Source organism: Echinops telfairi, unplaced genomic scaffold (assembly GCF_000313985.2).
Source record: "Echinops telfairi isolate 266 unplaced genomic scaffold, ASM31398v2 ScPeMD7_21;HRSCAF=78, whole genome shotgun sequence".
Classification (NCBI taxonomy): domain Eukaryota; kingdom Metazoa; phylum Chordata; class Mammalia; order Afrosoricida; family Tenrecidae; genus Echinops; species Echinops telfairi.
In genome coordinates, this window is record NW_022103918.1 from 17,777,625 (window position 1) to 17,795,986 (window position 18,362).

The following is an 18,362-nucleotide window of genomic DNA, read 5'->3' on the forward strand; positions in this document are numbered from 1 at the left end:
TTGATTTACAAATAAGGAATCCTACTTCGCGGAATTTCATTTATCACGGTAGGGTCTAGAACCGATTAACCGCGATAAACGAGGGTTCACTGTAACCAAATACTGCTGAGCATAAAGGGGCACAGCAGGCAGATGTTTTTATCACTTCCAATCCTGAGATACTGACAGTAAGATAGTAATTACAACAGAGAATTACCGTTCAAAGAGAAGAGCTACAATATGCAATGCCCACTTCTTACACTTCCACCATACAAGTTCTGGTCTATCATCCTCATCAATCTGCAGAGTCTCCTAAGGGGACAAAATGCCCACAGGCAATGTCTACATAAACAAGGAGTTATGTGAACAATAAAGACAGAATAAGTACCGGTATGGATAACTCATCTTAAATGAAAACTTACATGGCCATACAATTACAACTTTTATAGTTTACTACTTAAGAATTAAATAAGCAGAGAACATTTCCATTCGAAAATGCTGTTCATCACCTTTATCTCCTATCTTCAAAAGGTCCTTTAAACACAAAGCACCATGTGTCCCACAAGGAAACTCTCTGGGGTGACAGAAGGTTCTGTATGTTAGCTGAGCAATGGTAACATAAGTGTATGTGTTTGTAGAAACACACTGAACTGTTTATTCAGTGTGTTATATAAATCAACCTCAATATAATTTTCCCCAAGATGGGGACAAAGGAAAGGATACTGAGCATTTTTAAAAGATCTTAGATTTTAAATTATGCAAAAGTTGACTTGGTAGGTGATAGACAGTATCATTACTACAGGTTACAATGAGACACCATCTTTTATTTCTCATGCTGGCAAACTTAGAATTAAGCTATTAGAAAAAATGAAGAACTAAACTGTAGGGCATTTTGCAAGATGAGTCAAAAGTTGACAATGATAGGTAAACTTCAAGGGATTTAGCCAAAGAAAATGATCATGTATGTACACAAAACTTTAACTCCATTCATCTAGTTAAAACAGTAAGAATCTAACATAGTCTAAATGTCCAGCAAATGAAGCATTCAACAAAAATGATAACTATAAAAGCATTCATAATCAGTGAAAATATTTATAACAGATTTAAATTAAAAATGAATTTCAAGCAGGATCTACATATAGCATTCTTATAAATAAAACAGGGTTGCATATAGATGCAGAGAAAAAAACGCTAGAAGAGTAAATGCCAAATCTAAAAAGCTATCACCATTTTTTCTAAGATTATACACAGTTGTTATTTTTTGCTTATCTGAACTTCCTCAAAATGAAGGCATATTATCAATTATTTTTAGTACAGTAGTAGTTTTACAAACAGTAGGCTAATATAATAAACCAGTCAACCACAAATACCCCAAACCCAAGTTTCACCCATTTTCCTTCTTACGGGAGGAACAGCTCTGTCAATAATCGTTCGAAAGATCTCCATCCATTGTGTCATCATTTGGTTACCCATAAGCTGAAGAGGCAATGCATACTGTAAAATAAAAGAATAACATAAGCAATAACTACTCTCCTCTAAAAAATTAGTGATTTTTCCTACATTGTAAAGTCAATATATATGAAAAATCAAGACAACAATTTCATAATGTTCAATCAAGAATTAAGCTTAAAACAGACCCGTAAATTCATATGTATAAATTTTCTAAAGCTGGAAAAAGATTCACTACACTTCACTTGGGGGAAAAGTGGAATTTTTATAGTGATTTCAGGCAATATGTGATGGAAGAGGGCCCTATTAATGGAATGTTTGGCTTGTTTCTCTGGTTTACTTTTTTAAATTAAAAAAAAATTTTTTTAAGCAATATGGTAAGCCTCATTCATTCAGCATGAAATTCTAGATTAAAGATTTTTACCAGTATCCCTTAGGTGTCCAACTTTCCCTTGGATTAAATTCTTTTTTTTAAATCATTTTATTGGGGACTCGTACATTCTTATCATAATCCATACATACATCCATTGTGTCAAGCACATTTGTACACTGGTTGCCATCATCATTCTCAAAGTATTTGTTTTCTTCTTGACCCCTTAATATCAGCTCCTCATTTTTCCCCCTCCCTACCGGATTAAAATCTTTACCTCTTAAAAAGAAGGCTATTCTGAAGCAGGGAACCAATAGAGAGGTCTGAGGGGCCGGTCCCAATCCCAACTATGTGGACAGACACCCCCACCCCCCACCCCGAAGAATTTACTTCAGAGGACAGCACTGAAACTACAGCTCAGGGAGAGGGACATGTCTGATCAGAGCACACAGGAGCAAATGAAGGGGGAGGAAGAGAGAGTAGAGCACATCCTGGCCCACCAAGCAGCCAAAGCACAGAGAAGACCATATGGCCGGTCCCACTACAAGACACGGCTTCCCTCACTGATCCACAGCTCTACAGGGGACATCAGGGGAGACACAGTGTGGGAATTGTGCCTGATCTGACCCCACCACACCCAGGCAAAACACTAAGGGCAACAGAACAGCAAGGCGAGCAGAACAAGGAAGTCCCCAGGGAATACCAAAAACAGACTTTGGGGCCAGGGTGTGGCACCCCATCAGACTTGACCAGAAAACACTCAAGGTCAACAAGCAGACCTTGAACTATTTACAGGCTTTTCTCTTTTTTGTCATTGGTTTTTTGTTGTTATTGTTTTCTTTTGTTGCTTTGTTTTGCTCTGCCTTGTTTTTTGTGCATACTATTATCTCTGCAGGTCTATCTAGGTAAGTGGGATAAACAATCTGGAGGAGAAAACAATGGGACCAACAGTTCCGGGGACATGGGAAAGGGGGTCGTGGGGTAAAAGAAGTGATGTCAACAAACCCAGGGACAAGGGAACAACAAGTGATCTAAAACTAATAGCGAGGAACGTGTAGGAGGCCTCAAATGGAGGCTGGGCATGATAGTGGGACAAGAGGAAAGTAAAAGGAAATAGAGGAACTAGGAGACAAAGGGCATTTATAGAGGTCTCAATACAGGCATGTACATAGGTAAATATATTTATATATGGCGATGGGGAAATAGATCTATGTACATATATTTATAGGTTTAGTATTAAGGTAGCAGACGGACATTGGGCTTCCGCTCAAATACTCCCTCAATGCAAGAACACTTTGTTCTATTAAACTGGCATTAAGATGCTCACCTTCCTGACACAAGCAGGTGCATAAGCAAATGTGGTGAAGAAAGCTGATGGTGTCCAGCTATTAAAAGATATAGCATCTGGGTCTTAAAGGCTTGAATATAAACAAGTGGCCATCTAGCTCAGAAGCAACAAAGCCCACATGGAAGAAGCACGCCAGCCTGTGTGATCACAAGGTGTCGATGGGATCAGGTATCAGGCATCAAAAAAACAAAAAATCATATCATTGTGAATGAAGGGGAGTGCAGAGTGGAGACCTAAAGCCCATTTTTAGGCAACTGGACCTTTACAGAAGGGTCCTGGGGAGGACACAAGCCAATCAGGGTGCAGTGTAGCACCAATGAAACATAAAACTTTCCTCTAGTTCTTTAGTGCTTCCTGCCCCCCACTATCATGATCCCAATTCTCCCTTACAAATCCAGCTAGAACAGAGGATGCACACGGGTACAGATAAGAGCTGGAAACACAGGGAATCCAGGACAGATAAACCCCTCAGGACCAATAATGAGAGTAGCAATACTAGGAGGGGAAGGGGAAGGGGAAGTAGAAAGGGAGAATGGATCACAATTATCTATATATAATCCCCTCCCTGGAGGACAGACAACAGGAAAGTAGATGATGGGAGACATTGGACAGTCTAAGACATGACAAAATAATAATAATTTATAAATTACCAAGGGTTCGTGATGGAGAGGGGAACAGGGAAGGAGGGGGGAAATGAGGAGCTAATACCAAGGGCTCATGTAGAAAGAAAATGTTTTGAGGATGATGATGGCAACAAATGTACAAATGTGCTTGACACAACGGATGGATGGACTGTGATAAGAGTTGTACAAGCCCCAATAAAATGATTTTTTTAAAAAAAGGATGCTATTCATGAGACATTTTTACAGTTACTTTCCCCTACGTTGTGGCATAATACCAGAGCCCAACTTTGAAATGGGTGCCTGCTTCACTGTGAGCTGCCGGACAGGAGGGACCTGCCTCCATTCGTTCCACAGATGTGCTCCACGCTGAAGACAGACCTACTCTCTGCCCTTATGAAGCTTATGCTCCAGTTCCAAAAACAGATAAACAAGGAATCACAATGCGGCATGACAACAATATAGCTAAACGTAGTACAATACTGACAAAACACACAGGCGATCACCTAGTCCAAATCAGGATATAAAGGGAGAACTTCCCAGAAATGGCAATATGCAAGCTGAGACCTGAAGGAAGAGCACAAATTGGCCAGCCTCTAAAGCAGGGCTCCTCAAACTTTTTAAACAGGGGTCAGTTCACTGTCCCTCAGACCTGTTGGAGAGCTGGACTATAGTTTAAAAAAAAAAAAAAACTATGAACAAATTCCTATGCACACTGCACATACCTTATTTTGAAGTGAAAAACAAAATAGGGCAAAAACACCCAGTGGGTCAGATAAATGTTCTCGGAGGACCGCATGTGGCCGTAGTTTGAGGACCCCTGCTCTAAAGGGAAGAAGGGTATTGTAGGCAGAAATACAGTATTTGTAAAAGCTCAGAAGTGAGGCTTGTTCATGAAGCTAGACGAAGTTCAGTTTGACTGGGTTTTTTAGATCACGAGAATTAATAATAGTGGATAATACCTAATACTGACTGAGCACCTTCCACATGTCCGGCAGAAATACAACATCTGAATTTGTCTCTTCCATAGAAACCTACCTGGACAAGTGCATAAAAGATTTTCAGAATCTGCTTCTGCAGTAATACAGAGTAATGCGAGGAATCAGGAAGAAGCTGGATGATTTGCTGTTGAATCCGAGGCAGAAATATCTGCATGGCTGCTATCAGGGGTTCCCTTTCCTCGGCTTTCTTATACCTATATCAGCAAAGACATAGAAAAAGACCGAAAAATCATTTCTTCCCACAAAACAGCAGCAGCAACAGCAATAAAAGCAATAAACGTGGAAATATATGTAAAGTATGTAAAGCCAAAAAAGCATTCAAAATACTAGCTTACATTTTCTGTTAGTATTACCAGACTAAAATCAGAAGAAACTCTGAAAGGGAAATCCCTATTTTAGGCAGAATATCTAAAACTCTTTCTTTAATAATTTAGACTCATTTTAAAAGCATCCCAGACTATTTAGTAGCTCTCCTTAAATTCGTCTTCCATTATACCCACTCCCCACTCCCCACCCCCACAGCAGTTGAAATAGACATTCTTATGATAGAGCATATGATGGGGGCAGGGCTGGGAAGCATTTCTACCTTCACCTAAATGGACTGAGGGCTAAAATACTTTATAAACTTAGGTGCTCTGAGATCACTTTAATTACTACAAATCTAAAATATTCTCTTCAAATTCTGAAAACAGGTTTAGCTTAAAACCAAGAAGACAGGGTTTTATATGTACACATAGCAATCCTCTCAGAAACCAGAAAGCAACACTACTATGACACACACTACCATGATGCCGAATCCTTGACTTGCCAACCAGCTTTCATGGGAAAAGAATATTACTAGCAAAAACACAATGAGCCCTAGTGGCATGGTGGCTAACCACTCAGCTGCTAACCCAGAGGTCAGCATTTCAAACCCACCAGCTGTTCCACAGGAGAAAGATGTGGCAGGCTGCTTCCAAAAACGTTTTCAGTTATAGAAACTTTATTGATCAGTTCTACTCTGTCCTATAGGGTCAGAGCAGGATTCTAACTAAGAGTTAGAATCAACTTGATGGGTTGGTGGGTTGGTTGGTTGGTTGGTTGGTTTGGAAAGGGGTTTTACCAGCCTCCACAATCAAATAGGTCCAAGGGGTGGTTGTGTGATTGAGGGGTCAAATAAAGAGACATCAGACAAGATAAAGCATGCAAATGCTCACCTCTGGGACCACCAGGATTTCAGGAACCAGGTTCCCGCAAAGAGAGAACATATGTCCAACCAAGGCCTATATACACTCGGGGGCATGGCAAGCCCCCCCTAAATACAGGTAACCGCCTATGTAACAAAGTGGGCTGCACCCTAACCGTAAAGTCCTTGAGTACACTGGAGGAGTAACCTAACACCAGTGCCCTGGGGCAGGTAACGGGGAATGGCTGTCTTCAGAGCCTAGAGAGAAATAGCACATGTCTGTTTCTACATTTAAAGCCGCCAGCTACATAGCAATCAGCCATGTGCTTAAGAGGTAACTTTAAGGTAGCACTATTATGGGAGGATATACTGGGGAACAATATTAATTATGAGAATGTGATTGGGACTCACCTCCAAATCACAAGAGTGAAGGCCTCCCTCCACCCCAGAAACCCAGCCTGTCAGGATTCTTAATCTATGAGAATAAAGGATTCATCCATATATACTCTCTTTCTGTTCTCTGCTCCCCACAGTGGGGGCAAGGGAGTTGGTTAGCAGGAAAACATTAACAGTTAATATTTCCTATTTTGCATTCAAAAAGGAGAAAAGTTTACTTAAGAACACGTCTACGAGAGAGTAAACATTAAAATACCTCTATAGCAATGTTTCCAATGAAAGCTGTCAATAAGTGGTCCTCTGAAACTGTCAAATAACTGAGAAGCTCTGCATAGCATTTCACTGTTATTAACAACGCACAGTAGCATACTAAAGGTTCTTTTAATAACTGCAGTAAGTAAACATGTTTAATTGCATGTAACATATTTTCTAAAATAATCCAATTCTATAGTACATCCCAAACAGACTCCACAAGCAATTTACATAGCTGATATATTCAGCTAATATAGAAATCAACTTACTCATACGTCTTCACTAGTTGATACAGACATAATAAACTGCCAAGCCAGCTTCCACTATTCTGTGATTGCAAATAATAATTTATCTTGTCAACTACGGATGGCCAACGACCAGGAAAATCATGCTTAATAATGGCACGGAGACACATTGTTAACTGGACTCTGGGGGGGACAGGAGAAAATGCAAAGCGTTATAGGCATCAGGTTTCAAAGACTTTCTTCTAGCTTACACATAGCCCTCTAAGCCTTTCACACACATTACATAGTCACACATCAGGGATGAGTGAAAAATAAACGCAACTCTTCCGCATCTGTCTTAAGTGGAGAGGAATACATGTGGATTAAGCCTCTGGTGACTCCCCTGACTACAGATCAAGGATGTGAATAGCCTTGCTATGCAGACTGCACTGGAAAGTGGATTACGGCAGAGGAAGTTAGGATAAAATTTAATACCTTACCACATGATCTCCCTTTTTACCCATTTTAAATTTGTTCTACATTTTAATATTTCCTGCTTCTTTTCCATTCAAGTTTTTCTGCTTTACTTTGAACTGGGGGGGGGTGTGTTGTTGTTTTCTTTTTCTGTATGTTTTTCTGTACATGAAATCCAGGAGAGGTGAATCCAGAAAGACAGTAACTGGACTAATGCTTTCTTGGGAGCATAACAGGAGCGGTTGGGGGAAATGAAGAGTGAATAGCAATGTGTACAAGAAAGAAGAAAATGTTCCAAAATGGATTGAGGTGACGATTGTACCATGCTCCTTAATATGATTAGCTATGGAATTGTATGACATGTGAATTATATGACAATAAAACTGTTCGAAATAATTTTAAAGCATCTCCTCTAGAAAAAAACCTCAATCACTCAATTAACTGAAACTAATCCGAATAGATGATTTCCTAGCATGAATGAAACCTTTACCCTGCCTTACCTTAAATACAGCTTCCCAAAGAAACAGTTAAAAATAAATTCATAAAAATTTTCAAAAAATTCTTAAGATAATGTATCTATCTCAGGTCTGTCGAATTTCCCAGCTTATGTTATACTTTAGTTATCCTACCATATGCAGAGCAGGATTTATAAAATTTATATTGTTTCAACTAGACAATCTCAGCCTACGAATGTGAAAGTCAGTGAAACAGAGGCCCACAAAGGAGGGAGACCTGTGTGGTCAAACCTATACATCTCAGTCAACAACCAACCCAAAACACGCTGTCCCTAGCACTGCTCCTGAGGCACTAATTACTGTACTCTGAGTGTAAGAAGTAAGTATTAGACAATTCCTGAAAAAGAAAAATAACAGGAAGACCAAACAGAAAAAAAGGATATCCCTTTAATAAAACTAAAAGTTACATGATAAAAAGATATGATCGCCTAACACTTAGATCATAATTGGGATTGAAAAAAATTGAGAAAAATCATTTCTCTTCAATAAATTATCAATATTATCACCATATATGTCCTGCGGTAATATTGACAAGTGGTTAGAAAATCAATCTAGTTAAATTAGAATTCCACAGTGCAAAAAAAAATGTGTTCAATTGAAAAGCAAGTAACTTGAATTCAGAGAAACTGGTAAAAGAAGCATACGCTAGCTCTCCCTTATGTTGCCAAATGTCTTCAACACTGTTCTCTGCATAACTCAAACGTTGAGTATAGGAAAGAAAATATTTCCCAAAGAATGCAGAAAGTAAACCCTTGAAGACATGAAAGAAAGCAACAAGGAACTTGCATGACAAAGACAGGTCCTCTCTTTGTCATCAGCAACTGTTTACTTAAAAAACAGGTTCTTCTTGAGTACAACAAAAATTCTTCTTTTTTTAACTTCACCTTCAATTTCTCTCTCCAAATCCTTTCTCATTCCAAGAAGGGAGAAGAACCCTAACAAGTACAAGTCATTTAACGACCCATGCGCAGAATCATTCAAAGAGCAAAGGAAAGCTACAAAACAAACGTCCTTTTGGCAAAACTGGAACACGCGATGGCTGGAGGGGTGCCAGTGCCAGGACTGATTTGGGTAACTAATGAGAATAAAGATGATTTTCCTGAATCAGGAAACCGGTCTCTCCTCTTACTTAACAGAAAAACTGCGCAACAAGAGTCCATGTTAGTTCGCCTTCCTGATACCATCTCGCCCACATTTTCCTCCATTCTTACTGCTTATGTCACAAGTCTGTTAGACACTCAGGTTAAAACTCTATCTAGTCTCGGACATGAGATAATTCACATCCACGTCGTTAAAGAATCTATTTCTATTTGACAATCACAAATTTTCATGACTCTACAACTATGCTGTCCAACAGGACAGGCACTAACTACATGCGTACACTCAAATAAAGCAAATTATATTTTCTGCATCTAGTTACACTAGCCACATTTCAAATATCTAAGAGCTACCCAAGGCTAGTGGCTAAATAGTGGGCAGTGTGAACTGAAAATATTTCCATCACTGAAGACCTATTGCGGCTCTATAGCTTCTATGAATTGAGAAGTTAGAGGTGATTCTTCTAGTTCATAGCTGGTCTATCCTGTCTTCTTCAAAGGAAAAGATACTCCGTTCATGACAATGAATAAAAAAACGAGGGGGCTACCAACAGGTCAGGGGAAAAGTGGAATTAAAAAACACTGGCACTTCTTCTACAAACTTCTCTTCACCTAATAGAGGTACAGGGTTAAAAAGAATGGCAAGTTAAAATTCACAGAATTCAACTGTCCTGTATCTGAGAAAAAAACTAAGAAAATCTTGGCCAAAATGCTTGAGACAAAGAATTACAAATACAAAATAAATGAGAGTACTATTTGAGTGCCCATTTTTACAACTTTACATCTTAAAGAACAAAACAAATAAAATGCACCTCACTAAATCTGGAGATCGGATTATCCCTTCCACAATGTTATCACGTATCTGCTGGCGATCATTTTCATGAATGTTGAATGGAAATACTGCTTCCCCTGGTGGAGGCTCTCGGTCTGGCCAATACTGTGTCAGCATGTTCTTCAGGTAAATGGCAGCTAAGAAAGAGGGAAAATAGGCTAACGTAATAGTACCGAAAGGATGGCTTAATTTAGCTTACCAAACAAAGCAAATGGGGAAAGACCTTAATTGTAAATTAAAAATAGCCAAGTAGGAAGGGAAAATAGAAAATAAAGGTTTCTCTAGGGCTAGTGAAGCAAGCTCCAGTATTTAAATGACGGAACAATGGTTTAGGAATCCAGCACATATCCTTTGCCTTAATACAAGGTCTGAATGAAGGCTATTCAATGTACTTTTAGATGATAAGACCCTGGCTTCAAAAGATTCATGAAAAATTCTGTCATTCAATTCCATCTTCCATGCACTTTCTGAAGTCTCCTTTCAATATGCTTAATATGAAGCTCACGGAAATTAATGTAGATTGCTTCTTTACTTCTTTCACCCGCTCTACTTGGCTCTACCGTTTTGAAAAAGAAAATATATACTTTAAGCGTCAGTAATCTGTTTAACCTTTTTTGAAATATTTAATACTTGTAAATGTAATTATAGGGAGGACATTAGCCTTCAAATACTGCCAGGAAATGTTTTTAACTTTTTTACTTATCAGAATATATGCTCAATGGTTTTGTTCCTATTCTTTTTTTTTCTTTTTTTTTAATATGGAACAACACTACACGAATTTGCGTGTCATCCTGTGCAGGGGCCATGCTAATTTTCTCTGTGTCGTTCCAATTATAGTACATGTGCTGCCGAAGCGAGCACTGTTCCTATTCTTGTTAATCATTTTCAACTTCATCAAAAGGCCTCAGAAAGAAACAAGCGGACACACTAGGACCACCAGGTCTTTCAGAGGGAACGTGAAGCTGCCTAACCATCCAGTCGGGCACAGAATGTAAGCAAAGAACTTCTAGATAATGTAACGAGTTGGCATATCAGGATATAGAGATGTGATCCCCAAAGCAGCATAACTTTCTTCCCTCAAGCTTCTCCCCGGCCCCTCCCTTCTTGCCTAAATCTCTCTGCCTTCAATCCTCTTTACCTCTTTACAACTAAATTGGCTGGTTAAAAGATTACACTACCGAAAAAACAGTAAGTTCGATATTGGCTATAATTATACCACAATAGAAATTTAATTAATGTATGAAATTGGCATCCTATAAAATCCTCTTATTTTTTAATCACCTAAGATCTGGAAAAAGACATTCTACCTAAGGTTTCAATGTGTTTAGAGGGAAAAAAAAGTTATTTTAAGATTTTTTTTGTGTTTACATTAGTTTGGTTTGCTCTTTTATTTTACTTTTAATTTAAACCACATAGACTTAAGACCAAGTACTGGCTTTTATCTCCCAGTCCTGTTATATTTTAGGTAACAGTGACATGAAATATTCAATAAAAACATGCAAACTGTTAAAAACTTAACATATAATTTAAGAATATAGGCAAACCTGTTAGCAGTTCAGAACTATTGAACAGAATTAATCTTTGCAAAAAGAAAAACAAAAATCAAACTACATCTTATACAAGAAATGCTCATTTAGAACTAGTTTTATAAAGAAAAGCAGCCTTCAGAAAGTAAAAATCAAAGTAAGATCATAAACTCACTTATGATCCAGTAATTAAATCAATGAAATTAATAACTAAAAATATTTATGTTATGGGGCACTATGCAAGACAGCCTATATAAAAAGCATATTTGCATTATACATTTAAGTAGATCTATATTTAGTTAAAAATGAAATTAAACTTAATGTAATAAATTAACTAATATTAATAATGAAATGGAGCCCTGACAGCACAGTGGTTAAATGCAGCACTGCTAACAGAAGGGTTGGCAGTTCAAACCCACCAGCTGCTCTGTAGGAGAACTATGTGGCAGTGTTCTTCTATAAAGATTACAGTCTGCAACAATGACTGTGGCCGCAACAATGGGCTCAAGCATAACAGTGTTTGTGAGGAGGTGCAGGACCAGGCACTGTTTTGTTCTGTTGTACATAGGGACACTGAGTCAAAACCAATTTGACAGCACACAGCAGCAACAATTTGCTAAAGCTGAGAAACAAAACTCTAATATCATCTTTATCCAATTCATAGATATAAAGCATTAAGTTTTGCTTTCCTACATAATCAAATACACTCACCACTTTAAGCATCATAAGTTTTAATTTTCTAAAAGATACACTTTTCTCCTTTTTTAAGCACAACAAATTATTTGAAAGCCAAAAACAGAGGTGCACATAGGTACTTGGACATTAATGTTCATCATAACATGGCTCACAATCTCCAAGAGCTGCCAACAACACAAACGCCCAGGAACAGTTGGATGAAGAAATAAAATGTGGTTACCTACGTATCATGGAATATTACACAGCCATAAAGAGAAATGGAAGTTCTTATACATGCTATGATATGGATGAATCTTGAAAGCATTATACTTAGTGAAATAATCCAAACAAAAAAAGGACAAATATTGTAAGATCTCACTTACATAAACTATCTAGAATAAGCAAATTAATAAATACTGAAGTTTATTAGGTGTTATCAGAGAGACTATTTTGCTGGTGCTGGCAAAATTGGGTCTTCATCAACAGAAGAATGAAACAGGACCCATACCTCACCCCATATATAAAGACAAACTCAAGATGGATCAAAACTCTGAATGTATACAGGAAATAGATCTCCAGTGAACTCCCTCTACCCACAATTGAGGGACAGGAAGAAAGTGGTCATTAAATGGAGTGCACTGATATGTTGAGTATAGAAGTTCAAAGGCAGAAGCCTGACTTGAACAGTTAAAACTTGTCAGATTCCCCTAGGATGCATGCTGGACCTGATCTGGTTACCAAACTCTTATGTTTTGTGGGGTTGCATTGTTTTGTTTGGTTTGTGATTGTACGTATTATGGGATATCTCAGGAGTGTTAAGTCATTGGGGTCACCCTCTTGAGGTTGCGGTATATATTTTTTCACTTTTGGTGTATGAAAACCAGGACTGATGAACCTAGAGTCAGCAAATGGAATAAGGTTTTGGAGGGACACGGGGGACGTGGCAGGATGAAGGGGTGATGACGTCAAGGGGTCTGTTAGTCTGGGTAGACTAGAGAAACAAACTGATGGACACTCATATATGTGTAATAGAGAACTTAACATCAGAGAGTAATTGTACATTAAGAAAACATGCCAGCCCAGTCCAGGTTAACTCCATAAAACTGATATTAGTCCATATGTCTGTTACCAGTCTATCAATCCTTCTTCAGACTCACTCAACACATGCAATGACACCGAATGCAGGAGGAAAGATCACAGGCCAGTATGTGGAAAGTCTTGTGGATCCAGTGGTGGTGGAAGCAGCTCAATGCTGGCAGGGGTCTCCACATGGCTCCTCCAACTCCAGGAGTTTAGTGTAGTTCCATGTGTCTTTTCAACAGTAATGTCTTCCAGGGAGAGTGTGTATCTGACCTCCAATGAGCTATTTATCTCCATATGTGCCTCCCAAAATGAGGTTATCGAGCTGCGACCTGATTTACAGGCTAGACTCCACCCCTTCATAAGTTGACAGGAGATTATGTAACTGCCATTCGGTCCATATAGAAAAAGGATGTTTGGAAACTGTGGTAGCAAATGTACAATTCTACTGGACGTGACTGAAATATGGAAAGATTTGGTATATGTATTAAGCCCAATTAATAAAACAAGTCTAACTATAAATCTCAGGGCTATAAAGATTATCAATGAGAAATAGGGAGCAGCTTAATGGCCCTATTGCAAGCCATAGACACATCATCAAAAATAAAGAAGCGCACATATTAGGAGACCAAATAGATGAGTGGGACCTACTAAAAATAAGACACTTACGTGCAACAAAAGACCATCAAAAGACAATTAAAAAGAGAATGCACAGAGTGGGGAAATTAATCTTGGCAATGGCACAACAGACAGGGACTAATCTAAAAATCTATAGAAAACTGCAATACCTCAATAAAATGAAGAACTCAACTTAAAAATGAACAAAAGACATGAACAGACAGTTCACCAAAAATGACACCCAACTGCATAATAAACATATGATCCTAAGAATCATCGTGATCATTAGAATAGGCAAATGTATAGACAGAAATAGATCAGTAGGTCCCAGGGGCTGGGGAAAAGTAGAATGGGAAATTATTGCTTAATGGCACAAAGTTTCTATTTGGGGTGATGTAAAAGTTTTGGTATTAGATGGATGCACAACAATGTGAATCTCATTAATGTCATGAGTTAAACATTTTTTTAAATGTATAATGGTAAAGCTGGTTATATATATATTTTACAATAAAATCTTTCAAAAAGGTAATTACCTAAGTTTTAAACATGAACAGAGTTGATGAGAATATGGAAAAATCTAGCACTCTAATGCACTGTTAATAAAGTAAAACAAAATAAAAAAATGAGAATTTAAAATTCTAAATGTTAATACCATTAATGTCCACTGACACAGCATTTCCATCACTCATCAGTGACCCTATGAAAACATTCCCACAAGGACCTGGAGACACATGTCCAGTAACACGCATTTAGCCTCTATTAAGATCAACAAGTGAGACTTAAAAGCACATGACATTTGTACACCAAAAAGACATTGACAGTTATTGTAAAGAAAGAGCTATCTATATGTACACTGATCTGGAATAAACCCCCAAAATACAGTTAAATAAAAAAAGGAAACTGCAAAATAATATGAAGAAACCTCAAAAAGCTCATGGAAAAGTGGAATTAAAAAATAAACACATTTTTGTTTGTTTTGCTAACATTTATGGTGAATTGGGTGAACGTTTACATTCCAGAAAATTTTGAATTCAACAATTTAAACTACTTATCAAACCTCCCCATAGATTGCCTTGTCACACCCATGCCCAATTTCTCTCCTCCCTCTCGTACATCCAATTAATACCTAGCTATCATTAGCCTCACCTAGGGTTTGGCAAACTGTGGCTCTCGAGCCCTATGGGGTTTTTTGGGTACATAAATATGGCTCTGCAGTAAAATGTAAGTAAAAGTATCATAGTTTCATTTATAATATTACTTAAAATTTTTAATTATTTCCTTATTTGTAAAAATATATTTATGACTCACGAATAATTTTTAACTTTTTGTGAGGGACAGGCTTGGCTCTCCTGTCTCAAAAGTTTGCAGCCCCCTGGTCTGGCCTATTGTCTCACCTCCCCGCCCCTCTGGCTTCCTCCCACCACCACCCTCTGCCATCCTGGTAACCATCAAAGTTTGTTTCTTTTGGCATGAAAACCTTTGTCTTACAGTAATGGAAGTTTTCCCATGAACTTTTTGAAGCCCCCTCTTATATGCTATAAATATACTTTTAAAGACAGCATGTGTACAGAAAACAAAGACTTAAAGAACTACACACTAAAGTCAATGGCAATTATTTGGGAGTAAGATTAGGAGCAATTTAATGTAAAAATTCAATATTATATACTGATTATATTTCATGGAATTAAGATATTAATTTAATATTTTGTTATTTTTAATTATTTTTCTAAAATTCAAAGAAACCTTATAACGACCCTGTAAATGCTTGCATAATATTTTTTTGTTGCAAAAAATAGTTTCAGAATTAAAAAAAAACAAAACTTACTGCCACAGAGTTTATGCCAATTCATACAGCAACAAGACAGGGTAGAACTGCCCCTATGAGTTTTTGAGACTAACTCTTTTCAGGAATAGAAAGCCCCTTCTTTCTTTTTTTTAAATCATTTTATTGGGGGCTCATACAACTCTTATCACAATCCATACATAGATCCATTGTGTCAAGCACATTTGTACATTTGCTGCCATCATTATTCCCAAAACATTTGCTTTCTGCTTGAGCCCTTGGTATCAGCTCCTCATTTTTCCCCTCACCTCTCCCTCATGAACCCTTGATAATTTATAAATTGTTATTACTTTGTCATATCTTACACTGCCCACGTCTCCCTTCACCCAGGAAAACCCTGCTGACTTTGAATTTAGCAGCCCAATGCTTAACCAATACACCACCAGGGCTCCCATTTCACAATAGTTAGCAGCCCAATGCTTACCCAATATGCCCACCAGGGCTGCTGTTTCACAACAGACCTAAATGGAAGCCCATTCCATCGAGCTGATTCTAACTCGTAGCAGAATCACAGCAACGGAGCAGAACTACCCCACAGGGATTCTAAGGCCACAATCTCTCCTTTACAGAAATAGACGGTCACATCTTTCTAGCAGGCTGGTAGGTAAGAATAGGTGACCTTTTGGTTAGTAGCTAAGTGGCTTGACCACTATACCACCAGGGTTCCTTCTATTTGATAAAATGTAAATTAAGCAACTGAGATTTAGGAATCCAAAGAATTTATATAAACCTTGCAAACCAAAACAACTCCAAGGTTAAATGGTTCCATAGCTTTTCCATTTTATCTTAACTACAAAGGGACCTTTTAGGAAAGAACATATGGTTATGAACATTTTCTCAACACTTAACTCCTAACATTTTTTAAAATCATTTTATTAGGGGCTCATACAACTCTTATCATAATCCATATATACATCAATTGTGTAAAGCATATTTGTACATTCCTTGCCCTTATCATTCTCAAAACATCTGCTCTCCACTAAGCTTCTGGCATCAGCTCACTTTCCCCCCTCCCTCCCCACTCCCCTCTCCCTCATGAACCCTTGATAATTTATAAATTATTATTTTGTCATATCTTGCCCTGTCCGACGTCTCCCTTCACCCACTTTTGTTGCCCGTCCCCCAGGGAGGAGGTCACATATAGATCCTAGTAATCCGTTCCCTCTTCCCAACCCACCCTCCTTCTACCCTCCCAGTACCGCCACTCACACCATTGGTCCTGAAGGGATCATCTGCCCTGGATTCCCTGTGTTTCCAGTTCCTGTCTGTACCAGTGTACATCCTCTGGTCTAGCCAGATTTGTAAGATAGAATTGGGATCATGATAGCGGGCGCGGAGAAAGCATTTAGGAACTAGAGGAAAGCTGCATCCTTAATCGCTGCTACACTACACCCTAACAGGCTCATCTCCTCCACGAAACCATTCTGTATGGGAATGTCCAAATGCCTACAGATAGGCTTTGGGTCTCCACTCCACACTCCCCCTCAGTCACAATGATATGATTTTTTGTTTTGATGCTGCCTGATACCTGATCCCTTCGACACCTTGTGATCACACAGGCTGGTGCGCTTCTTCCATGTGGGCTTTGTTGCTTCTGAGCTAGATGGCCGCTTGTGCACCTTCAAGCCTTTAAGACCCCAGATGCTGTATCTTTTGATGGCTGGGCACCATCAGCTTTCTTCACCACATTTGCTTATGCACCCTATGATCCCATTTCTATTGGACTGTTCATCTGCCCTCTATGTGGGCAGATATTCATAATGTTAATGATAGTCTTTTCTGTATGATGACTGCTGCTCGATTTTTTACTTGTTTACTTTTTTTTTACTTTCTTCATGGTATTCTTGGATATTTCCAGAAATATTTAAAAGGAGAATATGTCACTTCATAATAAAAAGTCTAAGGAAGTATCTTTCTTAAGTAGCAACTCTGTGTCATTTTACCCCCTTCATATCATAATAATAATCTTCTCTGAACTTAAAGTGCTCTAAGGCTTTCCCCATTTTAAACCTTATGAGCTCTAATGCCCAATGCCACGGAACAAATCTTGGAGTCCCACAAACATAAAAGTAACTCTTATGTTTAATTCACAAGGTCCAGCTTATCATTTAGTTGGATATATGTGCTCAATAATTTAAACCTCTATGATCTGACATATAAATAGAGCTCAGATATGTGGTCCTGAATTTATGGGTTCTAGGCTACCACGAGGGCCCTTGTGGTGTAATGGTTAAGTGTTGAGCTGCTAACCTCCATCAGCAATGCAAAACCACCAGCCAGTCTATGGGAGAAAGACGGGGCTTCATTCCCATAAAGTTATAGTCTCAGAAACTCACAGAGACCATTCTACTCTATCCTGTATATAGGGTCAGAGTGCTTTGAGTCAACATCAACTTGATGGCAGTGAGCTTGGTTTTTTGGTTTTGGTTTTTGTGGTGGGTCGGGGGAGGGCTATCATGGACAGCCAAAAGAACAAACCAATCTGTCTTGGAAGAACTACAGGCAGAATGCTCCTTAGAGGCAGGGATGGCGAGACTCCATCTCATATTTGGGACATGTCAGGAGAACAACATCACGCTTGTCAAGTAGAAGCAGCGAAAGAGGAAGGCCCTCCAGAGGATGGGTTTCCACAGAGGCTAGAACAGTGGGCTCGAGCAGGCACAGCTGTGAGGATGACACGGGAGTCGGCAGTGTTTCCTTCTGTTGTGCAGCAGGTCAGTATGGGTCGCTATTGACTTGAAGGCACCTTGCAACAACAGGCTACCAACAATCATTGGAAATTAAGGAGATCAGCTATATAAAATTAGTAAACAGTCACAGTGTTACAGAAGTAAAGAATTGATGGGGAAAATGAAGAGAAAAAGAGAGATTTGAGAATTCAAGGACTACCCTAAACTG

General features: G+C 38.6%; 1 protein-coding gene and 1 non-coding gene across 2 annotated transcripts in view; both read right to left on the reverse strand.

The window, feature by feature from the left end:
• The window catches only part of IPO8 (importin 8), an 87,231-nt gene that overhangs the window by 49,989 nt on the left and 18,880 nt on the right, over nt 1-18,362 (reverse strand). Inside the window, exons 3-7 of the mRNA XM_004700002.3 lie at nt 9,703-9,859; nt 6,850-7,008; nt 4,805-4,961; nt 1,384-1,473; nt 197-291 (exon numbers count right to left, since the gene is read on the reverse strand). Coding sequence (XP_004700059.1) covers nt 197-291; nt 1,384-1,473; nt 4,805-4,961; nt 6,850-7,008; nt 9,703-9,859 — 658 coding nt within the window. The remainder of the gene's footprint in view (nt 1-196; nt 292-1,383; nt 1,474-4,804; nt 4,962-6,849; nt 7,009-9,702; nt 9,860-18,362) is intronic.
• On the reverse strand, nt 10,478-10,583 carry LOC115869121. Its single transcript, XR_004046005.1, has one exon. It is a non-coding gene; the product is annotated as a U6 spliceosomal RNA (small nuclear RNA).